The 27,724-nt window shown below is 31.8% G+C and overlaps 1 protein-coding gene across 1 annotated transcript in view; it reads right to left on the bottom strand.

Annotated features, from left to right (window-relative positions):
• Positions 1–27,724, bottom strand: part of LOC125056929 (Down syndrome cell adhesion molecule-like protein Dscam2) — a 169,924-nt gene that overhangs the window by 127,254 nt on the left and 14,946 nt on the right. The window contains exon 2 of the mRNA XM_047660293.1: positions 10,284–10,332. Coding sequence (XP_047516249.1) covers positions 10,284–10,320 — 37 coding nt within the window. The 5' untranslated portion in view covers positions 10,321–10,332. The remainder of the gene's footprint in view (positions 1–10,283; positions 10,333–27,724) is intronic.

Raw genomic sequence — 27,724 nt, 5'->3', positions numbered from 1 at the left:
ACATTATATTAATGACGTATAAATCAGGATTTTTTTTATTTTCAGTGGAGTGGTACACAAGTACAGTCCTTTAAGTTTGATGAAAAACAAATTATTTTCCGAACATTAATACCAATGAAGCACAGCGTAGACACACTTATTATCGTTTTACTTACTATGTATTTTAAATAGATACGGTTTGACCAAGACACAATTATTATAATATACCATTTTAAATTACATAAGTATACATACTTATTTAACAAGCCAATTACCAAGGTGAATGACCTAGGTACATGTGATAAAATACCTGTTTCCTTATTTAAATACGTATGCCGATGCCTGGAAATATCGCTTGATAAGGCCGCGAGTTGCCCTCTTTTTTATTTTATTATGTCAACGAAGTGTTAATAAATAAATAAAAATATAAATGGTTCGTAAAAATAAATTAATGGTAGATATCATGTAAAGCTTGGAGGATTAAAACAATTTGTAAAGCATTTCTTGGAAACGTTGTGTAGCTTGAGATCTCGTGCAATTACGCGTAATAATAGGGAAATGAAAATTGAGATTGAATTATAATCGAACACAGACGTTAGAGATTTCACAATAACATTTTTCTAATTGATTAGACTTTTGCGTGTTTTAAACTGATTTTTAAGAGTTTAAATGAAAAAAGTTACTAGCTACAAAAATATAATATAACTTTCTGGTTTTATATTTCTTTTTGCCATAGTCAAGTCCGAGGTCTTTCATTTTAATAATGTAATCAATTTAATATCTCTATATATATAAAATTCTCGTGTCACAATGTTCGTTCCCATACTCCTCCGAAACGGCTCGACCAAGTCTGATGTTTTTTTTTATTAAAATTCAGTAAGTCTGAGAATCAGCAACTATCTATCCTTCTAACCCTTAAGTGATAAGGGGTGTCTACCCCAAAAAAAAAATATTTTGATGCATACAAAAATACATACATCCCTTAATTTTCATCTACCCTCTACGATCAACCCCTATTTTATCTGATAGTTAAGAAGGTTTATATAGAGAAAAATCACAGAGAAACATAAAAAGTTTTCATTCCGGAAAAATGTTGGTATGTACTAAAAAGGTAGGCTAGGCATTAAGGAGAAACAAAGTTCGCGGGGGCAACTAGTATTAATATAAATTGTAGTATATGCTTAATCGAAGCGTTATAAAAAATTGTATTCGAACGAAGTCAAGGCAATGAAGATTAATTTATAAGCAGCTTTATGAACTAAATATCAGCGCCTATTAGTTCTGAGCGTCATATATCGTATAAGATCAGCCTTTCATGTCTGACACACGCCATAAAATTTTTGTGTCTAAGGTATGCCGATTTCTTCGCAATGTTTTCCTCCGTACGTGCGAGTGTAAAATGCCAGGAATAAGAATATACGACCTCAGGATTGAGAAACGGAAACTAACCATAAACGATTCCCAGAGAAGCGAATCACTAAGAATAGAATAGAACAGAAAGATGTTTATTTCCCTGATTCATATGTTACGTTATGTCCACAGGTCGATGGTGTATTCGGCCTGTGAGTGTGTCAGCTACTTACAGTCTACCTATATTTGTCTTAGAGAGATCTGTATAAGGGTCGTGTAGTGTAACCTGTGAGCTTGTAGTGTGTAGGTACATAATAAATTTATATTTTACCTACACACTAACAAGCTCATTATTATATTTCTCCAGTTCAAAAGAGTGGCGGAAAGTTTATTGCCAGTTCTTTTTGCCTGCTCTACGCCCTTGACTTGCGAACTAGTAAATGTAAATTTACAATTAATTTAACTTCATTTTTGACGTTCATAAGTGTACTTGTTTACCTATATGAATAAAGAATATATCTAGCTATTCAAAGGGGGAACGCAGCCAGTATCTTCGGAACCTTGTCTAAAGGGACTCCTTTTAATAATATATTTTAGTTATTATATGTTAAGGTTAGTTGTTTATTTCAATGTAATATCTTATATGTATTTAATATATTATATTTATGAATAAAGATATTAAGAGTTTGAGTATATACGTTCATAATGTTGTTCTATATTGCCCTATACCATTTACAGCTAATTATTATTTATGGGGACGTGGTGCGGTCGTTCGCTTGCTGAGCAATCGAAGCAGCCTTTAGAATCAAGAAGAAGCGAATCACTACAGCATTGTCGTTGTTAAAAAAATATTGGTTGTTTGTAAAGTAGGTTTACGATCGAGATGTTTACGTGATAACGTCTTATTGGTGATATAAGTTTACAATAAATTGTTGTAACACTTCACTTGCACTTCACATTTTGTTTCACTGTTAAACATTCAACGAAAACTTAACCGCACGAGAAAATCTCCATTCGTTTGTATGCCGCTAGAGTGAGAGAGACGGAAGATCGGTCCACTCACTCGAACGCTATGCCAGCCTCCGCTCGTGAGGATTCCGCGTGACAAGTTTCACGGAATGACTGGCAGCGCTCGAGATGAGACGGGAGATCGGTCCGTCTCTCTCTCGTTATACCTGCGATCGCGCTCGTGAGGTTTTGGTGTGACACAAGTTTCTGAACATGTCACCCGAATAAAACGATTTTAAAGACGTTATCACGTCAAAAATCTAAAAGGCCCACACAGCAATTATATAAAGTGTTGTCATAAAATTGCCACTTTCGTCAGGGACAGCTATTATGGACACAAGTAGCAGGAAACTGAAGAATGGGATCGTTTTATGTTGCCATAAGGAATAACGGTGATTTAGATACGACATTGAATAGAAAATATCGGCTGGCTTTTATATCCTTTTTAAATTTTCCGTTTGGCTTTTAAACTGTGGATGTTTTTACTATAGATACTGCAAACTCCGTTTCGCCTTAATATGATGTTATACTCCCTCTGAGTTCAAGGAATAAATGAAAAAAAAAACATTACTCTAATTGGTCCAGCCGTCTTCGAGTTAGGAACATATTTTGCGATTCACACAAAACATTTACTAATATAAAGGACGTTATAAAGACAAGCAATTACTTTAAAATTATGCTTTCTTACCAAGTCTGCCAACAAATCATTACTGTCGTGGGTTTTTGCAAATAATGTCACAAAATATTTGTTAACTAATTGACAACAGTAACAGAGCAGTGATATACATTTCAATAAGTGTCCAATAAAACTACTAACAGTCTCTAATAAATGGAATACACTCTGTTCTTGTGTACATAATAAAATTAAATGTTCATTCGATAATACTTCTTAAACATAAAATAATAAGATCATTTGTTATTAAATAAATCAACTGAATCAATGGTTGCACATTTTATCTATATATATGTCACCGTAAAATTGTAAAAACCGTTAGATTGTAATCTATCTCGCGAGATTATAAACTGTCGAACTGCTTACAAATTAACGTATTATTATTCGGTAGTTATATGAAATTGTTGGGAAGTAAAATTAATCTGTAATTGACCAAAGAAGTTTGAATGATAACTAAGTTAGTGTAGTACAATCTACCGAATAATAATACGTTAAATTGTAAGCAGTACGCTGAGGTTCACAATCTTTTGACAGTTTATAATCTCGCGAGATAGATTACAATCTAACGGTGTTTACAATTTTACGTTAACATATACACTCACGCCTTATTACCCAAGGGTCGGTAGAGACCAAGGATCTCCAGTTGCTACGGTCCTGACATAAGCGAGAAGCGAGAGTTCATCCACTGTCATGAAATTCACTATCTCATTTATTATCTCTGTCAGTTACCGCTTATCAAACTTAAATTAATTCATAACCTTAGCATGAATGTTCAATATATATAGACATAGACATAACATTTATTACATACGAAAATACACACATAAACACACAAAATAACAATACTCAAAGAAAAAATAAAATAAGACATATCAAAAACAATAAAAATTAAAAATTCCCTTTTGCCATTCGGTTCGCTTCAAGTGTGCAATTTGTGTGTACTGTGGTTGTAATTATATATAAACAAATCATAGTATAATAATGTTGTTGAAGTTTTTAGAAGTCGTGATATCCTTTCAAATATCCATGTCAAACCCGGCAAACCAGATGTGACAAAAGAGAATTAAGTTAAAATTTCAGAGCCTTGAACTTTGCTTAGTTTACGAAACTACTTAGCAGATCCCCGTTCCATTATAATTTGATACATCACTTGGAGTTACCAAGTTACAGGCTTTCATGAAAATGGGATCAAAATCTTATCAAATTTAACTTGTGTTTAAGCTATATATAATGAGAATAACAAATCAAAAGAGATTGTTTTTGTGATGACGTGCGTAGAATTATTAGCTTTAGCAAAATAATACTACAATGCGCACGTAGTGTGTCTTACAATCAATGATATAGAAATGATGATATATTAATGCTACATTATATGTCACTTGTCACTTTGACAATTTACTCTATTAAAAAAAATTGTCTTAATTTTTTAGTATCTAAACAAATATTATTTTCATATCAATGTTTTTACGTAAATAAAGAAACGATTCATTCAAATTTCTTAAAATTATCAACAATCATATTCACGTCATCAGCGAAGGAAATTTACAATTGAATTAGCACAAGAAATGCTAATATAGAGCCATTATCATATTATCTGGTTCAAATATCATAAATGACTCGCGATCTCTTTGCCTATATCTTCTCTATCTCTAGGCATTCTGACTAGACTAAACCTGTCTTCTGACGAGTCCAAAGGAAGTAAGGTCACTTGTAGCTGATGGTATATACTCAAGTTCACAACACACAAGATGTACAGTAATGGCTATCATTCTCTTTAAAAGCATTCGCGGAAAGTCCTCCTAGGTGTCGTTATCCAATTTAACGTTCCGCAAATACCTGAATCGATACATTCGTACCAAGTTTTATACACACTTGGCTCAGCGCCTAATTAGAAATATCATATGTTTAAAAGCTCGAACTGGGATTTGTATGGCAATTTTCTTGTAGTTTTATAAATGTACGACAGACTATTGAATATTTGTCGATCACTTTAGTAAATAAATACTAATTATAATATTGATATAAATTTTTTTGGCATATTCCTTGGCGATTAAAATCGTAAAATTTCTAAATGAATATCACAAGTGACTGTTAAGAGGCGAATGTTAAAAAAAGCAACATGTTTGCATAAATAAACGAAATTAAGAAAATAAAGTTAGTGTGGCGACAAAATACAAGAAACTTAAATTGCGTGAATAATGAATATGAGAGCTTTTGCTCGCTGCGAAATATTTCAAACGTCAAGGGCAACAAAACCTCTAACGCCATAATACAAATAAAACCAAAATAATTATATCAGGACAAAATTGATGACTTTATAGTGATAATTAATACGTTTTGCTCCGGTGAATTGTATTTTTTTAAAGTGTGCTGTGTTACACATAATAAGACTAAACTGCAGCTTGTTATTTTATACTAGCGGCCTGTCTCAGCATTGATAAACATTTATTTATAAAAGATTTTGAAAGAAATATAACCCATGTTCATATGCAAATTCTTATTGTAAGAAAATTGGATTTCAGTTTTGGCTTTATTCGTAAATTATTTATTATTAATAATTCAACTTCTTGACACTAGTAAGAATATTGAAAAGGACAAAATCATTTGAATTAGTGTACACTTTAGTTTTTAGTGCTAAACAGTGGTAAGTGAAAAAGTAGAACACAAGAACATGTCCCTTAATAGAGACTGTAAGTAGTGTTATTGGACACTTTCTTATGTTAAATATCCTTTTTAATAAATTAGGTTAGACTTAAATTACTTATTAGTCTTAAGTAACGCTAGATCGTAATGTTCAATGATATCTCAGTTAAGAGATAATTTAAAAAAAAGTGCGTGCTTAGAAAGTACACATGTCAGAAGTGAAACTTATTTGGCAAACTAATTTTTAAGTCTTGTTCATATTTATGCAAATCTAAAAACTTTTTTTAAACTTTAGATTTCCGAGACTTAGAGGGAGGGAAAAAGGGAGATATATTAAAAGTGTCGAAAACTAATATAAATTATTAATGTAATTTTTTCAATTTATTTCTTCGATATTAAAAACACATGGCATTTTAATTTACAATGATTTACATGGCATTTGAGATGTCTAAAAATTATTTAAAATTTAAAATACTAATATTTCATAAATTCTCTTTACGAAGTTTTAATTTTAATAATATAATTTCTATAAGGTGTGTATTACCTTCTCACTCTCTCTTAATCGGTGTCAATCGCTCACTCCCTTTTCTTCGACAAAAACGCTGCACATCTTCGTGTTGTTCCGTAAAAATTTTACACTCATGCGCCTAAAGAAGTTTCACTTCAAAAACTGTTATTAAAGTACACCTTATTAAAGTTAGTATCCCCGGACAGTGAAATGCAAAAACTGAAATGGACTGGCTTTACAGACATGATAGTAAAACACGATATTACAGATAAATTAGGCTTTTCAGACTGAATTCTAAAGGGGCCTGCGTCTGGCAACTCGACAGCAAGTTTGTTTGTAGAATGTTAGTACATTTCATGCCTTAGACTAAAACCAATTGAACTTTAGGGCGCCTCGGTATAAAATAAGTTATTGATTTTTGTAACAATATTATATTGATGATTTTGTATCTCAGCACTTATTTGTGTTTACTTATTATTAGCGAAAATAACCAACTTTTATAATATATACTTTTATATTATAAAAGTATAATATTTTTCATGTTATTTGTTTATATTAATAGGGTTATGTTTGGAGCTAAACGATAACGATTTGACTGTTTGTTTTTAATATTTAAGACACAACATTTAATCGATTTTTGATATTTATATTTTGTTAGATTCAATGAATTTGACCTTGATTCGAGCTCCTTAATATGCAAGGGAGGTTCTGTTTTTTCTATGCCATATTTCGCCAGGAATCGAACTCAGATACTTCAGGTTATTGTCTTACTAGACAAATGTGGTAAGAATATAAATTGTTCTTATTTATTGCGAACAAATAATCAAATATTTTGGCAGAAGAAACGTTGACTCCAGTTTCGGAATAAGCTTAGAAAGTTCTATCTTTTACTTCAACAATATTTGTTGTATTTAGTTTTGTGAGCTGCGGTTGAATTGTTTCTCGAAAATCTTGCATTTCAGTTTTTATTTAAATGTATAAGCTTAGGCAGTTGTCCCACCAACGCGACGACGAGAAAACGACTAACTATCGGCTATTTTCTCGCTCAAGAAACGTACAATAGATATACTTTCCGTGTGAACAAAAGAGATGCATATACAAACAGTTGATCGCTGACTGTTCACACTGCCGGCGAGCACACGCTTCACTAGTTTGTCGCTGAGCGACAAGAGCTATGAAGGAAAACACTCGCTCGGCGATACTCGCCAAGCGATTAGAACTCACGCCGAGGGAGTAACCAGTGGTTATTTCTCTACAGTGCGTATCTGAAAGTACGCGTTTTATTTATTTAATATGAATATCAAAAATCGAACTATCATTATTATTATTATTATTATTATTTGAGTAATCGCCCGCCTCACTCGCACACTCGCTTATAGCCGAGCTACACAAATATCGGACCTACGCACTCGCTCCCCGCGTCTCGCTAACTTGTTTCTAGTTCTAGCTCTACTCGTTACTCGTTAATCGTTGCCGGTGAGACAAGTGCCATAAACTCCTGTTTTTGATCTTAGAAAGCTGTCAATACGATGAAATAGTAAATACTTAAAGTATTTCAGCAGATGTTTTTAATTTAAAAACAATCTGGCATCAAATACTAAAAATATCTATTGACAGCACAGGTGTCGGCCATTTTGTCGGTGATATTTGTGACACTTTTCAAGGTGTCGAGTTAAAAAGAAGCCATCTTGTAACGGCGCGTTTCCGGAGAGTCGAAGAATGCTATGATAAAATATGCTTAGACAAAATGCATGTTTTAAAAGATATACGAACAGTTGCAGAGTTTTTTGTAATACTATTACAATTTTTCAATAATATTTCATTTTGTAATAATTAAAACATTACTTTTCATAGACTATTTATTTTATTTCTATTGGTAAATATAAAAGGTACAATTGTGATGACTACAAAAATATTTCTATGACCGGCATTTACTGAAATATTGATGTGTCTATTCTTTTATACGCGTTTGTGTCTCTACTAAGGTGCTTGCTGAATGCGGATCTAACCCATTTCACGAACTAAATTTATCAGTCTTAGGATATATCATTTGAACCGAAAAATTTACTTGGCTTCTTCTAACTAGTAAATCGTAAATATGAACAGCTGCTATTGCATAATATATTGTTCCATTTATACGTTAAAAGATTTCCTAACAAAATAGAAAGTATAACTTACATGAGAAAACTTCTCTCTAGTTACAATCTATACGTAGTTATTTTTACTAAAAACTAATATAAACCAAAAAATACACCTTGTGGGTACTAGAACAAATGAGTATCAAGCAAGTAATAGAGCACTTTTCACAAATATAATATAACAGCGAGAAATATAACGTTACACGGAAGGCGTCAAAGCAAATTTTAAACATTGGTGCATCTTTGCATACATATTGCAATTATATTATACATTTTCACCTTTATACTAATTTTTCCATAATTAATCTGCGGAGGACGAAGAATTTAATTATGTATTTTTGTCCACCCACTTTAGGTAGGAATCCATCTTTGTTACTTTGAACGAAATATTTTTTAACATTTTTTTTAGTATTATTATTTTAATAAATGGCAAGTTTATACCTTAAAGCTGTGTATTTCATGATTAATAACGTCCCTAAATGTATATAAAATTGTACCACGAGGCAACAATAAGTACACTAAATAAGATACGTATAAAATAAAGAACTAGTTATAAACACTGCAGTCCATTGACCGAAAACTTTCGTAGTGACGTCTAGGCCCCAGAGTTATATGACCGAAGATTTACTGTTCCCGTGGGGCAGAGCTGGCGAATTTCATTTTCACACTTTTATCAAATGTAAAACTCTGACAGAAGTGTATTTATATAAAAAGTTGTGTTGTTTATAAATGTCAGTTTGGAAGGTGTTTTTTGGTAAGTTTTGACATATTACTGACTGGAAATTTGTTGAACGAAACTTTTTTACTGTATCACAAACAGGATCTTGATGTTTTCAATAAATATTAAATTAAATATACATTTCTTGACAATTTATTTCGGCGATATTATAAGTACTTAAAGTTGTTAAAATCATTATGAAAAAGTTTACCGGCTCTCCGTAGGAGTATTCGGAACTAGAAACCTTCGCGATAGAATTATTATATGCTATTATGAATAACACGTTGCGTTGATGCTGTACATTATATTACTATAGATTATGCATTATTCTCATGTCTTGTTATAATCTTATGATATATATCTAATATATAAAATTCTCGTATTGCGGTGTTTGTGGTTAAACTCCTCCGAAACGGCTCGACCGATTCTCATGAAATTTTGTGTGCATATTGGGTATGTCTGAGAATTTTTCATTCCCCTAAATATTTATTTTTATTTTTAGATATTTTTTTCTGTTTTTTTTTATGATACAGCACTAAAAAATACATACAACCCCTAACTTTCACCCCTCTACGATCAACCCCTATTTTTTTATTATAAATTATATACATGGCAAAACGACGTTTGCCGGATCACCTAGTATATATAATTGGGCTTAGTATATAAGTTTTAATTCTATTCGACGTCCTGTATGAAATACTGTGTCCAATTTATGTTTCCATCACACTATTGTAAACTTATTTTTTTTCGGATTATGTATACATTAAATAAATAGTAATACGCAAAGTCTGGTAGTATTTTATCTTATGTTTGACAAGTATACGTATCGATATTTCAACATACAGTAATCTGATTAAAGATCGCTTCAAGGTTTTGTCGTTAATGCAGAAAATAATAGTTGCTCTGGGTTCGATTCCTGGTGAAATATCGTTTTCATTTCGCAATGAAAGCTGATTAATATGTCCTTTAAATATGATAATTCCAACAGAAAATCTGCTTCATTGTTAAGTTAAAAGATTACTGTAAAAACTTAAAATAATTCCAACACATAATGTGAACAATATATATTACACTGCATTTATTAGACGAATTTCCCAAAATCCTCGAGTTTCGGTATTGGTAATCTTTAGCGTCTTAAGCATAAAGTATGGCGAAAAACATAAACGCGATCCATATAATCCAAGAGGAAAATCGTAAACAAAGAGATATCGAGTGGAATAAATTCGTCTAATAAAAAGGCGTTGCCCAAAACAAACAGCGACTTACCCAAGAAACTCAGCAGCAAATATGTACAGAGCCTCATTTTTCCAACTTCCTGCAAAAGAATAATACATTTTAATTATATTTACTTCGTCTGCATTTTGGAGAATTCGAGTAATTTAATTGCGAAGTTCGGAGACGGAATTTTAATGTAACAAATGCATAAAGGAATACTCGTTAAACTGGTAGTTCTACATTATTTTGGAATAGCATTTTAATTATATTAATCTGATTTTGATAAGACATAAAGCTGGGATAGAACCTAACGTTCATTAACATTAATCATTTCGTCTAGGAGCAGCATACACACTTTTACACCAAAATGACGCACTGTCTTTCCTTAATAAACCGAATTAACAATTATCGAGACAACATGCTAGAATGCTTAAATGAGACAAACTACAGAAAATGACAGAGTGCTTGCTATTAGAACTCAAATTCATCACCTATACATATCACCACATATAATATACACTCTCAAAATTATCAGTTATTGACTCACTGTATTTTGTCTTCTTTTATTGTATATTTTGAATATATATAAGATGTTTTATTGTACCTTAGAAGACTGTACACTGCAACATGGGTTTAGTTTTAAATTTATCCAGATCATAGGTTTGTATGTGATTGATTTTCCATACATCATTATAACATATATGTATATCATTATTTTAAAAGCAAGAGGGCCTTTAAGGTAGTCATCGCAGTGGTTGTAGCTGTGCAAAATTCTATGTCGTGAAATAATTATTTTTTTCCAGAACCATGTCTTTAAGTAACAATTACTTAATTATTATTCATTATGCCGTAACTGCACGATGTAAGTCAATTCAAAGAGATCAGATATCATTAGATCTCACAACACCGAACAAGCATTTTTAATTTAAAAGAACGTGTTATCCCAGTATCCCTGACGTTTATAGAATTCGGACGTGTTCTTGCTATCTTGTTATAAATGTCATGACAACGATATCACGATGAGAATTATAATTTTGAATCAACACGTTTTAAATCCTTAGGAAATATAAAGGTTTATTCGCTTTTTGTGAAAAGAGCCGTGGTAATGTAGACAAAATCACAGGCAATTCCAAAAGTTAATTACGAACAATTTAGCTAAGCGACCGACCATTCAGGTAATGCCTCGTTTAAGATAATGCGGGGAACCTGGTCGCTATTGATTCTAAAAGCACAGAGAAATTTAAATTAAAATATAAATGTAATCAAATTGCATATACAATGTAGCGAACACTATTTTATGTTTGTATGGGAAGAAGTAATAAATGGTATTTATTTATTAAAATTCACCGAATCATATAGAATGCTTTATGTACAGTATATGTTTAAAACTATATTTTTCTTAATATATGGCAATTATGGAAAACATAAATGTTACAAAAAATACGTTTATGTGATAGTTACAACGTTTATATTAAGTACCGAAAAAAGATAAAGACATTCGAGATGTGGTTGCGAATACCACGTACTGCAAAAAGAAACAAATAAGTCCATTCTCAACCAACTAAAAATCACCACAAGACTGTCATTAACCTGGTGCTTAGCTACTTTGGCCATATTTCCAGGAGAGAACCAAATAGTCTTGACAAGTTTGTAATGGTATGGAGGAGTGATGGCAGGAGAAGTCGGGGTCGATCGCCTACCCCTTGGTCTGACCAGGTTAAGATAATTATGGGCCTCAATGGTCTAAGACAAGCTGAGGCAGCAAGTTGATTTTCCCCTTAGGGCTTTTCAAGACAGCCTTGGCCGTCAGTAATGAAGTTTGAGAAGAAGAGATTCCGTTTATATAACGTTTAATACTTAATCAAATTTATAGTGCTTTTATTATTAATACGAAATTAATAAACGATATAATAAAAATTTAATTTCTGATTTTTATTCAAATTAATCCGACTTCGAATCTGTCAACTAAATCAGGAAAAATGCGTGGAGATTTTCTTTCAATAACTAAATTGATTATAGGAATTTTGTGGATGTCTGAACATCATTCTTAAATTTTATCCAAGTCTCAGGGTTATTGGTTAAATTTATAAGCAATTGTCGATTAAAAAACGGGTTGAGTTTATAAGGTAAAACCTAACCTCGACTTTGACTGACCACATTGTTGATAGTTCACTGATGATAAGTGTTACCACCACCCATAGACATTCACTTTTATAGAGGGCTCACAAGTGCGTTGCTGACCTTTTAAGAATGGGTAAGCTCTTTCTCTTAAAAAAGCCAAACTCCTTAACATTTTAAACATAAATAATCTATTATTATTAACATAGATATATCTTATTCAACGGGCCTCTTATTATAATAGATACAAATTGGTGTTCAGAATTTCTGAATCAATCATTTATCATTCCACTTGAAGGGAGGACGATTAGACGTAACAAAATTACACCATTAAGTCGAGCTCATAACTTGATTTACTAAATATTGTTGACTTCAACATAAATATTAGTTCCATACTAATGAAATTGGCGTTTTGTTTGGGAGGAACAAAAAGTAGATTTTTGAAGCTATACTTTTTTTGGCGCGTTAGGGAATGATGAGAGTAATTTTTACGATGCGCGCGTACACCGTCACAAAAACCGATATCCTGAAGTTAGCTAAAGTCAACATTTTAGTTTTTCTATTGTAAGTGTCGTTTTTTCTACAAACGTAGAATACAATTTTTGAAAAGATTTTTATCTTGTTACGCCAAAGAAGTATAACTTCTAACGTGTGTACATTAGTACATACACGTTTTTTAATAGAATATATTTTATTAATCAAAGTATGTACCATTGCTATCTATGCAGTTTTGACATCTTCTAGGTAGTTCATTGTTCCCTTTACTAAAAAAACAATTGTAACGGGAATCAATAAAATCTTTGAAGGTGGTTTCGACTGCCCCATCAGAGATGAACTTTTTACGAAACTCCTCTAATTTGGTAGCAGTCTGTTGTGCAGTGCGTGGTCTAGCGTCGTCGTGAAGGAGTAGTGACCTAGAGCGATTGATCCGTCTTGGCTGTTTAGCAGCTAGCTTTTCCATCATGGTTTGCAGTTGCTGACAAAAGACATCTGCCGTAATGGTAATTTTTCGAAAAACAGGAAAATGAAAAGAATCATGGTTTTCAAAAAACAAATGCACGAGTAAATAGCTGTAAAAAATTGAATTTGGAATTCCCAACCAAAGAGCAGATATTTGAGGTCAAATTGGCCAGTACGACAAAACGCCTATTTCATATGTAAGGACCTATATTATGGGATGTAATAAAAATAAAATTACTTGGAAAAACACAAAATACCAATAAAAGGCTTTAGATTTCTATCATCCTAAGAATTGAGAAATTCCTCAGGGAAAGGGAGGAGAAATTAAAAGGAATTTTGTTTAGCTAAATAGGAAGATGGATCGTGTCCCGGCTTTGGTATAAGACTTGAGCTGTTGGCTCCTTAGACTTTATCATGTAAATGTAAAACAAAAGACGACGTGTTTCATTTGATTGTGATTGGTCAATAGCATCACAATAACAATAAAACAAAAGACGAACGAACAACCTCCTTCCCTCTTGTCTTTGTTTTCTTATCCCCCCCCCCCCAGCGACACGTTTCGCTTGGTTACTTGGTTACGAACACAGCGGTCTATGAGTAAATCGATATTACCATATTATCAGTCACCAAAGAACCGTCACCAAAGAAAATCACTTTCACGACTCCATCAAAAGCTTGCCAGCGGGATTTTATGGCCTCAGCGGAAGGAAAATGTGAATATATTTACGTAATGAACATGAAATTCGTGAGGCTTCACATCACTTTCATGTATTTGTTGATACGGCTTAAGTGACGTCAACTTCCGTACTTTAATATACGAAACTTTTTTGTAAAACGGTTTAAGATAAACATTTAAAAATTAATAAGAGTAAATCAAATCGCAGAAAACTCTCACTTGCTCAAATGATTGGTGTATCTAAGATTTGTAAGGGTGGCCCTTACGGGTCTTCTAGGTAAGTGTAGGTATAGTAATAGGTAAGCCTAGGTAATATCTAAATACCAGTATGCCCCGAACAAGCCGATAAAACAAGGTATACAAAAATCTGTAGTTGTCAACGGCGAAAAACTGTTCAAATAATCCGCACAAAAAGTAGAACAAACGTGTAATAAAATTCCGCTGATACCAGCCTTTTGAAAACGAGGCAACAAGAAAGTTTCCCAATTCACAAACCTTTTTGTTTTTATAGAACTTTTTATTCGTTTAGTTTGCTCTATGCATTGATTTCAAAGTCAAAATATATGTTGTGTAAGGACATTATGACATAGTTTTGAAATGGAACTCCTCAAATCAAGTGCGTAGAACGGACGGAAATAAGTGACAAGAAACTCTCTGCCATAATTTTAAATCGCTCTGTGATTTCTGTAATGCGTTATATACCTTAGAATTGCTGTAACACCCTATACGTCACACAACTTTGTCAAATTCAGTATAGAGCCAATAGAGCAAGATCCCAGGGCCGCCAGACGTCACGTATTTTCTGATGGATGAAATGTGGACGATTGGGTAGTGTTAGTATGTACTATGATCGTATGCCTACCTGCTAGCTTGGTCAAACGGCCAATTTCCAGGTATCAGGTAATCAAGGTACACAAAAACATTACTTACTTCACGTAAATTCTCATGGCTGATTTTTATACATGTTTTCGAGTGTATAGTTAAAAATAAATTGTCAATACTCCCAGACACTTTCCGTCGGCCATATTGCTTAACAGACGCTTTAAGGGTCTCAAAATAATTAGTCAACTTCACCTAAATTCTGACGCTCCATTTTTATATATGTTCATCCGACAACTATTTTAAAAGCTTTGACAAGAAGACAGACCGATCCAAGGGGCCAATAATCCCCTAAACTAAATTTTAATATCTCTATGAGTGGGAGAGCATTATCTACGCGCATGAGACTGAGTGAGACCGACTGCGCTGTTAAAGCCATGAAAATTACTTGAACAGATATTTTATAATTTTTAGAACTTTTGTTGACAAGTGTTAGCTTTTATTATTTATTTAATAATATTCTAAATAATTTATGAAACATATTCTTTGGCTACAAGTGCGCATGTGCAATAATTACTCATTTGACTTGTTCGGTTATTTACGAATTGTTACGAATTGACTCGAATAACTGCCCGAAGTGGGAAGGTCGAGTCAGAGTGGGGACTAAATGATAAAACAGCTTGTAGCACATGCGCACAGGCAATTCCTTTGTTCAAGTTGGTGTTTATACATTTTACGTAGGGTCAGTGTGTGAAATATAGTAAATCAAGTCATCATTGGAGTGTTTAATTTCCTACCCTAAGAACCAGATCAACTAGCCCTAACAAATCAGAAGAGCGGGATGCCATCGAGGTAAACTGATATGGTATATCATATCCTTGGTGTAAAGGATTAACGCCCACGAGGTATGCGATTTTTTTTTTTCCCTTTCTACATTTTGTAACCTAAAGATGTAGGTACTCTTTTTTTTATTATTTTTATTACACCTTTGAAGGTAAATTAGTTACATTTGTTATGAAACCTAGCTTACGATTATGAAGTTTTGTATTTTTACTAACGGAAGACTGTGCTATTGCGTAGGAAGTGTGGGACTGTGCTGTTTTAGGTTATCTAAATTTTTTACCAACTATAACCCGTCGGCCCTGTCTTGTCGTCTTATATCGATGAAAATCAAAACTTCCCAGCTGAAGTCCTTCATACCTACCTAACATAAATGGAAGAAAATGAATCCTATACGAGTGTTCGAAATACATAATTTTATAATATTTGATGAGGGTGATCCCAAATATTTTTACTCGGCCGATCCTCATATGTTTTTATTAGTCTTTGTTGAGATTTACTCGAGTTACGTTAGATGTACTTTTATATATAGTTTTTGATAATTATAATTGATAATATGTAGTTACGTCCACTAATTAGAATTTTATAGTGAGTGTTTAGTGCGTGTTTAAGAAACGTTCTGGTAGGGAGACATTATGGCGAGGTATGTACTCGGGATTTTGCTATAGTTATGCATCGACGGCCACCGAACCTGTCCTGTAAAACATATAACGTTATTTATTTTAAAGCTGTTACATTACATATTTTTATAATACTTACCGTCGGTTTAGTTGAAATAAATTGAATCATTATTATAAGATACTAGCAGACCGGCCAAGCGCGTTGCTGTGGCTAAGGTTTTTCTTATATTACATAGTAGTAAACTATTCAAGGGAAACGGTAGGAGAACACTAGTCATGGGGACCACCATGCTTTATTGGTTGTTATGCCGTTGAATTGTAGCTTATGTGAAACGTTGGTACTTTCAACACAGCGCCATCTGTTAGAATTGTGACTGTTAAATAATAAACAAATATTTTGCAATAAAATAATATAAATTGAAATGTAAGCTATCCTATCTTTTAAGTTAGATCAAACTGCACACGGTGTGCAAAATATTTGATATCGGTTCGGTAGTCAGGAGTCGATAGTGGACAAACAACGTGACACGTAATTTATATATTAAGATTTACGACAGATTACACAAGTAATTAGTTTAATTTTGTCTCATATTTTAACAATTTTTTTTTAGAGGTTATTTGGTGAGTTGAATATTTTAATAAAGTTGTATTTTTACAGACTACTTTATTATAAATGTTTTACCATTTTTTTTTTTAATTATTAGGCAACTTGAATATTAAAATAAGATACATTTAATTAATTTATTATTTTTAGATGTTCCAAGCTGATTTAATATTATAATAAGTTTCTTACAGAACTAATTTATTTTAATTTTAACGTTTTTTTTTAGAGGTTCTTTGGTGAGTTGAATATTTTAATAAAGTTTTATTTTTACAGACTACTTTATTATAAATGTTTTACCATTTTTGAAATTATTAGGCAACTTGAATATTATAATAAGATACATTTAATTAATTTATTATTTTTAGAAGTTCCAAGCCGATTTAATACTATAATAAGTTTCTTACAGAACTAATTTATTTTTTATAATAATAATTTTACCATTTTTTTTAGAGGTTCTTTGGTGAGTTGAATATTTTAATAAAGTTTTATTTTTACAGACTACTTTATTATAAATGTTTTACCATTTTTTAAATTATTTGGCAAGTTGAATATTATAATAAGTTACATTTAATTAATTTATTATTTTTAGAAGTTTCAAATCTGTTTGTTATTATAATATTTTTACAGAACTAATTATTTCAATTTTTTTTATATATATTTTATACCATTTTTAGAAATTATTTAGTGACTGTTATTATAATAAGGTTTTTACATATATAATTTACTTTAAAGTAACTATTCATTTTTAGAAGTTCAGTTAGTTTAATATTAAGGTATTTACAAAAGTAATAAATTTTACAATAATTTTCGCCATTTATCGTAGAAGGTTAGTTTAATATCATATTATGACTTTGTTATACGAAAATTCAATTGAAACGTATTGTTTGAAGTATATTTTATTGGTAATTAAAGCTTAAATGTTTTATATATATAATCAATACAAACAATTTTTTTTTTTTTATTACTACGTTGAATAATATTCTAAACTATCTTAAATATATGTATTAATAAAAAATTATTTGATTTTATAGAGTGTCTTTGTTACTTAGAATCGACGCCAATCCTTATAGATTAAGATGGCTGGAGTAATAATGTACAATGTTTTTCTTTTGTGTAACGATTGTTTCCAGTATGACTAGACCCAATAAGAATCCAGGGTTTTAGTCCTGAGTTGCGAAGTCGTTTTAGGGACGAGGCATATAGAAGTCGAACCTTATGGTTATTTCATTGGTGAGACTAAAGCAGCTTGCTTTCCAATGCAGTAGGTGCAGGCTATAGGGCAGTCGTAAGTTAAACTTACCACGAAGCTGCAGCAGATCGAGTGGCTACGCAGGCGTTGCCTCACAGCACTACAAATCATGGGTGTTGTATTACACAGGGCCTCGCATCAGGGTACTATTAGAAAGCTGATGGTATTTCTGGTCTTAAGTGAGAGCAAGGGTAGCAAAGATGAAAAAGATGACCTGGTAAGATGACTCTATAGGACAACGACACAGTAAGACTGTATATTATGAGGTATTAATATTATTATATTTTTTTTGCTGCTTAGAGATTTAAAATATATAAGAAGCAAGCATTCGCAAGTTTAGGTTTTAAGGAGGAATTAGTAATCCTCCCGTAGTCAATTTTACATGCACCATGTTAAATGGGAGCATTCAAAGTTGGCATTGCTGATAAAGAAGTTTGATTTACTTCAAATGAGTAAGACTCTGCTGAATGTTAACATACTGCAGAGCCTAGTCTTTCATGACATTTCTTTTGCGGTAATTCACTTTGGGTATATTACAAAGGGTTGCTTTTTGATACAGCATCAAACAGACATAAGTCTCAATTTCATTAACAAATCTGAAACTTCGATGTCACGTCATGTCGACAATTTAACTTGCTTGCTAAGGCTGTTGTTCTTTTTGTGTACTGTGGCTATGTGCTTAGAAATTCAAAATTACATATGACCTTTTAACATATTATGTATTCCCTACAAACCAATCAATACTTGGTTAGTTTTTTTTTTATTTTATTTTTGTTATTGGTCTTAATAATGGATATGAAATACTTTCATTATGTCTGATGATAAAATATCTTAAAACAGAATTGATTAAATGTTGTAATGAAATTTAAAAAATGTAAGAAAATTATTGTATCATCTTGATCGGTTACCAATGAGGTTGTATTTGACAAAGTAATGTCAAATTATTTGATAAAGTAATTTCACATTTAATTCATCTCCAGAAGTGAAAGTATCCTAATAAAAGTGATGGCTTAATATAATAAGTAAGTTTTGAGTGCGTTGAAATATGTTGATGAAAAATAATACTCTAAAGAAGTAGGGTTGTAGTAGTAATAGTTCAAGTATTTGTTGTGCTTTCGATAAGTATTTTTTCTGAAGTCTGCACGAAAATCTGCAGCGTTTTTGTCAAAGAAAAGAGGGAGAGAGCGATTGAGACTTGAACACCGATGGTGTTTTTAATACATATCAATATCATTATTATTTTATTATGGGAAAAAATTACCATTTTTTTTTTTTGTTGGTTTTGGACCTTTTGCTAAGACCCAGTTGGCTATTTTACAAAATGTGGACATTAGTTAGCAATTATGATAGTAATTTCTTATATTATTGAACTAATTTAACTAATTTTAGCTCTGGTTTTTAATTAGCCTTGGTATCATTTAATAATATAGAAAGACTGGGAAAATTAAATTATGGGATTTGGTCAGCTTAATTACTCAATAATTAATCTACAAAGAAGTTTCACTTTTGACATGTGTACTTTGTACTCACGCACTATTTATTCGTATAATTGACATAGACTAGAATATTTATTTATTTATTTAGTTAATAAGCTTACGACATCACACACAGTACTAAATCTACTAATTATTTTACAAAATCTTACATCTTAAATGTGTGACAATTAATGTAAACATAAGTTTTACAAAAAAATATATAAATTATAAAGTACAATTAAAACATATACGAATATCAATTTCACATGATAAATTCACTATTGTGAATATAAAGAGATCATAATGGACTTAGTTTGGTAAAACTTTATTGTGATCTTAAAAGATCACAGTAGTTTCAGTTATGTAGGACTTTATTGTGAATATAAAGATATCTCAAAGGATTTAGTTATGTAAACTATATTGTGAATATTAAGAGATCACAATAGATATAGTTATATAAACTTTATTGTGAATATGGGTAGTTTACATAACTAAATCTAATATCACAATGCATTTAGTTATGTAAACTTTATTTTGAAAATAAAAATATCACAATAGATATAGTTATATAAACTTTATTGTGAATATTAAGAGATCACAATAGATATAGTTATATAAACTTTATTGTGAATATTAAGAGATCACAATATATATAGTAATGTAAACTTTATTGTAAATATAAAGAGATCACAATAGATTTAGTCATATAAACTTTATTGTGAATATTAAGAGATCACAATGCATTTAGTTATGTTAACTTTATTTTAAATATAAAGATATAAAACAGATTTAGTTATGTTAACTTTATTGTGAATTTTAAAGATCACAATGCATAAAAAGATCACAATACATTTAGTTACGTAAACTTTATTTTAAATGTAAAGAGATAAAACAGATTTACTTATGTAAACTTTATTGTGAATTTAATGAGATCACAATACATTTAGTTACGTAAACTTTATTTTAAATGTAAAGAGATAAAACAGATTTACTTATGTAAACTTTATTGTGAATTTAATGAGATCACAATGCATTTAGTTATGTAAACTTTATTTTAAATGTAAAGAGATAAAACAGATTTATTTATGTAAACTTTATTGTGAATTTAATGAGATCACAATACATTTAGTTACGTAAACTTTATTTTAAATGTAAAGAGATAAAACAGATTTACTTATGTAAACTTTATTGTGAATTTAATGAGATCACAATGCATTTAGTTATGTAAACTTTATTGTGAATATAAAGAGATCATAATACATTTAGTAATATAAACTTTATTTTAAATGCAAAGAGATAAAACAGATTTACTTATGTAAACTTTATTGTGAATTTAAAAAGATCACAATGCATTTAGTTATGTTAACTTTATTTTAAATGTAAAGAGATAAAACAGATTTATTTATGTAAACTTTATTGTGAATAAAAAGAGATCACAAAACAGATTCAGTTATGTAAACTTTATGGTGAATTTAAAGAGGTTAGTGATGTGAACTTTAATGTAAAATATATTGTAAATATAAAGAGATCTCAAAAGATTTAGTCATGTAAACTATATTGTGAACATAAAAAGATCTCAAAAGATTTAGTTATGTATGTATGTAAGACTATTGTGAATGTAAAGAGGTCACAGTAGATTTGGTGTCCGACTATTGTGAATGTAAAGAGGTCACAGTAGATTGGATATATAAGACTATTGTGAATGTGAAGAGGTCACAGTAGATATGTAAGACTATTGTGAATGTAAAGAGGTCACAGTAGACTTTAATATGTAAGACTATTGTGAATATGAAGAGGTCACAGTAGATATGATATGATAAGACTATTGTTAATTATTGATGACTTGATATTTTAAAAGAGTACCGAGAGTTTTTTACGCCGGCTTTTTCTCTCGGCCTACACCTCATGTCTTCTTTGCCGATGAATAGGGATTTCTACCGATACATATTTAATGACGTGAAATAGGTGATACCTGTATCTTTTATTCCATTATAAATAAACATAAATTAAATTTAGGTTCAATTTAACTAAAGAGATGTAATTCAAGAATGAAAGTTAAAAGATACATAGAATTAATTTTGTTTCTGTTTTGAGTTGTAATTTACAAAGCATTGTTTTTGTTTTTCTTTCTTTTTGCGAGACGCAAACATTGTCAGGAAAGGCCGACTGTTAGCTTTTATTATTTATTTTATAATATTCTAAATAATTTATGAAACATATTCTTTGGCTACAAGTGCGCATGTGCAATAATTACTCATTTGACTCGTTCGGTTATTTACGAATTGTTACGAATTGACTCGAATAACTGCCCGAAGTGGGAAGGTCGAGTCAGAGTGGGGACTAAATGATAAAACAGCTTGTAGCACATGCGCACAGGCAATTCCTTTGTTCAAGTTGGTGTTTATACATTTTACGTAGGGTCAGTGTGTGAAATATAGTAAATCAAGTCATCATTGGAGTGTTTAATTTCCTACCCTAAGAACCAGATCAACTAGCCCTAACACAAGTAAATTATAGCAACAAAAATAAGAAAAAAATTGACACATAATAAATAATACTAAAGTTAGCCGACATTATTTTTTTTTTCAATTTATTAATTAGAACTAAAAAATATTTTTTAAAAATACCACTTATATTTAAATAGCAGCAATTTTTTAATTAATTATTTATTGGAAATTTGGAAACAAAGTGGAAAAATATTAATTCTTCAATATTTCTTAACAGTGGCTTTTAATCTTCATTATCATCATCATCAAATATCTATCTTGAAATTGAATATCTAAATCGTGATCGTCATCATCAGCATTATCCTTATTTTCTTCCTCTGTAAAAAACAAGTTAAACAATGAAGGTCTGAAAAAACTAAAAAGATACAAATAATATGAGAAACGAAAAAACCTGATTGTTCTTCCAGCGACTCACTGACAAAACCCGGTAATTGAACCAATGAAAATCATATTTACCATCTTGTAGTGTCCAGCCATTGTTTTCGGGGTTGAAAATATTTATCATCTTCATACTTGCATTGTTCCAAAGCTAGCCCGTCGAAACTGTTGCCAAAGCTCACTTTTACAAGGTGGTAAGTTACTGGCATCGAAGTTTCTTAAATTCTTTCCATTGAATTCTTCATTTATATCAGATACCATGTATGTAAATGATAAACAACTGTAGTCTGACAGCATCTACATCAATTATTCCAGGAACGTTGTAAACATCACAGATAAATTTATCATACTATACGATTTATTCAGATCACTTGTCACGAACGTTGTGGCTCCGTACAAAAGTTCTTAACGTAAAATATAACTGAAGCCAGTTCGATCCTGAGTGTCGACACATATAGGTTTTATTTTTGTTTTATATTTTTATATTTTCCTTTTTCTTCTATATAATAAGGAAGGGAAAATTTGAGGAATAGATAAAATGCTCAAATGCATTGCATGCTCCAAGGACCTAGACATAAGCACGCAGATTCAATGTATTCAGTGCTTTAGAGGTTGTCACAGTAACTGTACAGGACTTACAGTGGAACAATCAAGTGACACTTGGATATGTCCTCCTTGCATGCGTAGAGGACGGCGCTGCCCTGATGCATCGCCTGAAAATCCACAAGCCTCCACGAGGCGTCATAAAAAGGATCCAGGACAAAGTGACAAGCACTTGTCTAGGGATGACTTGCAGAAGGTAATTGCAGAGGGAATTAACCAGGCAATCGACGCTAAACTGGGTCACATACAGAATAAGCTGATCGAAACTCTAAAAGCTTCTCTTATTATGGAATTGAGAGAAGAAATTAAGTCCTTCATGATTCCATTCGTTGAAGAAACAAAATCGCTAAGGGAGGAATTAAATATACTAAGGAATGATCTCTCGAATAGCAATGCCATTGTAAGTGAACTAAAATCGCAAATTTCTAAGCAGCAGCAGTGGAACCGAATGAATAATATTGAGGTTGTAGGTTTACCTCAAACTAGCAACGAGTCGACACGCTCACTAATACAAAAAATTGCAAAACATGCTGACGTGGAATTGCAACCGGGCGATATTGAATTCGCCAATCGCGTACAGCCGAAGCAATCAACGCCAGGAAAGCCAAAAACAATTGTTGTTCGTCTCAGATCTCGCGACATTAAAGACAAAATTTTGTCCGGTTTACGAAAAAGGCGAGGAATTCAAACGTCTGATATTGGTTTGGCTGGTAATTCTAAGAAATTCTTTGTAAACGAGCACCTGACCCCTGAAAACAAATATCTGCTAAAAGAGGTTAAAACAATGGCTACGAACAAAGGTTACAAATTCGTTTGGGTCAGAAACTGTTGCATTTTTTTACGCAGAAACGAAGAGTCCCCAGCCATTACAATAAATTCGGAGCGGGATTTATCAAAAATTTCTTAGATTCAACTTTGCATTTGTATTTTTATTATTTAACTAATTATTTTACGGCATCGTTCGTGTATTTTTCAGTGGTTTTAGCAGCGCTTTGTTTCTTGATTTACAATTTCACATTAATAGTAACGCAGAATTCGAGATCTTCCTACCTAAATAAAAATGCTTGCATAAACGTTGGTACGTTTAGATTTTTCTTTAAATGTTGGATAAAACCCTAACCATATTCTATCAAAACGTGCGAGGCTTACGGACGAAAACTACTGAATTTTATCGCAATCTACTCTTATCTACTTTTGATATTGTTTTAATAACTGAATCTTGGTTAAGCGATAAGTTTTACGACAGCGAACTTTGCGGGGGTAATTATACTATGTTTCGGCGTGATAGAACTAAAGAAACATCACATAAAAAATATGGGGGAGGTTTGTTAATTTTTATATCTCCTAAATTGCAGGCTTATGAAAGACCTGAATGGAACTGCACTAACGTCGAAACTTTGTGGCTTACTATACCAGAAAATTCACTTGGAGCTAATGGTCGGCGTAATCTTCATATTGGATTGGTCTATATACCTCCCGATTCTAAGCAGCCGCAACGACTTATGACGTTTATTTCCTCATTCAGTCATATAATTGAATCAAACCCAAATGATTACTTCATAATTGTTGGTGACTTTAATCTTCCTATCATTAACTGGTCTCCCACGGGACCTATTATTTTAAAGCAGGGTACGACCCAGTTACAAGAAATCTCCGAAGATTTCATAAAAAAGTTAAATTCTTCTGGCCTAACACAACATAATTTTATTCCCAATATTTGTAACAATGTGTTGGATTTAATATTAAGTAATGTCTCTCTAGATAATACCATAGCTGACATAGCATTGGTTAAGCCCGATATGCATCACCCCTGTTTAAGTATTGATGCAACTGACTTACTTCTGCGCAAAATGTCTCCAAAAGTTGGTCAAAAGTATAATTTCTATCGCGGTAATTACGAAGCTATTAATCAGGAACTAAGCGAGGTCAACTGGACACAGCATCTTAATGGAGACACTATAGATGAAGTTACAGCAAAATTTTATGATATTGTGAATAGAACTATTATAAACAATGTCCCAATAAGCCGTAATAAATGCAATAATAAGTACCCCGTGTGGTACACTAAGTCCCTGATACACGTCATAAAAGAAAAACTAAAAGCTCATAGGCGTTGGAAAATGTACAAGAACCCGCGAGACTATGACGAGTTCTCGTTGTTACGTAGTAGGCAAAAGCGTATATCCAAAAAGTGCATGCTATCTTATGAACAGCATGTACAAGATAACATGGCTAAGAATCCTAAGGCGTTGTGGTCATACTTAAGAAACAAGAGGCAATGTAAATCTGGGTACCCTAGTATGCTAGTTCTTGGAGATGAGTCATATAAATCGGAGCCTGAGATTTGTGAGGGTTTTAATAAATTCTTCAACAGCGTCTTCCACTCTCCTGACGATACTTATGACCTACCTGAACTACCTGAGTCAGATATCATATATAATAACATTCACATAACGGAACACGACGTCTTTAAAGCTATTAAAAATTTAAATATAAACAAGGGTCCAGGTAGTGACGGAATACCAGCAGTTTTCCTACAAAGATGTAGTAAGGAACTTGCAGCACCACTATCACATATATATAATCTGTCCCTTAACACATTCTGTGCATTCCCTTTAAAATGGAAAGAAGCACATGTAGTTCCTATTCATAAAAAAGGCTCCAAAAACAGAATTGACCATTATCGACCTATCTCAATCCTTAATTCTTTTAGCAAACTGTTCGAAAAACTAGTACATAATGTTATAAGTCCATTAATCACTAAACAACTACCGGAGCAACAACACGGCTTTACTAAAAATCGCTCAACAGTTTCTAATTTGACTATTTTTACTGACTATATACTGAGAGGTATGGATGAGGGTGACCAAATTGACGCTATCTACACGGATATAGAAAAAGCTTTTGATCGCGTTGATCATATTATCCTGTTACATAAGCTTTTCTCCCTTGGAATACGTGGTGACCTTTACAGATGGATAAAGTCATACATAACTAACAGACGGCAAGCAACAGTAATATGCGGGTACAAAAGCATGTTCACTAACATTACATCAGGAGTACCCCAAGGTTCAATACTTGGCCCATTATTATTTAATGCTTATTTGTACGATATAAAATATTGTTTTCACTTTTCTAAACATCTTATGTTCGCGGATGACCAAAAAATTTTCTTAAGAATAAAATCAATAGATAACTGTAATCAAATTCAACAAGATCTTAATAGGTTAGAAATATACTATAAACAAAATAAACTTTCAATAAATATAAACAAATGTAATAAGATAACTTTTTCGCGTAAAAACAAAAAAATCCAATACACTTACAAAATCGATAACACCCCAATAAAACAAGTAAAAGTAGTAAAAGACCTGGGAATACTATTAGATGAAAAAATGGGCCTATCACAACATATCGATGACATAACAGGCAAAGCGTATATGCAACTAGGATTTGTCAAGCGGTCATGCAAGACATTTAATAACATACATTGCATTAAAAGCTTATATTTTGCTTATGTTAGAAGCGTGCTGGAGTATGCGAGTGTTATGTGGTCTCCATATTATACTAAGTATAAAAAAGCAATAGAAAATATACAAAAAAAGTTTGTAAAATTCCTTAGTTTTAAAAAATACCAATGCTTCGATAGTTATGCGCATTCTTGCAATTATTTTAATTTAGACTCATTAGAAAGTCGGCGAAGTCAGCAAGACCTGCTTTTTTTACATGGTATTCTTAATGGGCGGATCGATAGCCCCTATTTGCTGTCGTTAATTTCTTTTAAAATTCCTTCTCAATATGCGACAAGACACTCAAAATTGTTCCATGTGCCTCGTACGAACTCGAATTACCTGCATAATTCACCAATGTTTCGGGTTTTATCTAACTATAACACTAATTATGAGGAATTAGATATTTTCCACCTCACCAAGGAACATGTGAGAAAATATTTGAAGGGGCGGGAAGACTAGAATTTTGTTTAGGTTGTATTTGGTATTGTTTTTTTTGTTTTAAATATTAAATTTCAGTTCTCTGTATATATTTTTTCTATTGATGCGCTTATTTGTTTCATTTTTCTTATATAATATTGTATATCTATGTAATCTGTTTTGGCTTTTTGTACTGTATAAGTGTTTGTTTTGTAATATTTTGTATGTTAGCTGTAAGATTACTTATAATTAAATAAATAAATAAATAAATTTTTGTATTATGTTGAATACACGTTCTTCTTCATCTACATCACCAACAAAATCCAACGTACCAAAACGGTGAAATGCTTGTTGGTACTCTTCATTTTTCTTCAAAATATTAAACGGCTTTTGCTTGCCCTTTTTGAATAATAATAATTTTTCAAGTAATTTTCATGGCTTTAACAGCGCAGTCGGTCTCACTCAGTCTCATGCGCGTAGATAATGCTCTCCCACTCATAGAGATATTAAAATTTAGGGGATGATTGGCCCCTTGGATCGGTCTGTCTTCTTGTCAAAGCTTTTAAAATAGTTGTCGGATGAACATATATAAAAATGGAGCGTCAGAATTTACGTGAAGTTGACTAATTATTTTGAGACCCTTAAAGCGTCTGTTAAGCAATATGGCCGACGGAAAGTGTCTGGGAGTATTGACAATTTATTTTTAACTATACA

This window comes from Pieris napi, chromosome 2 (genome assembly GCF_905475465.1).
Source record: "Pieris napi chromosome 2, ilPieNapi1.2, whole genome shotgun sequence".
NCBI lineage: Eukaryota > Metazoa > Arthropoda > Insecta > Lepidoptera > Pieridae > Pieris > Pieris napi.
The sequence above is the reverse complement of the archived record's forward strand: the minus strand, read 5'-3'. Positions and strand labels throughout refer to the sequence as shown.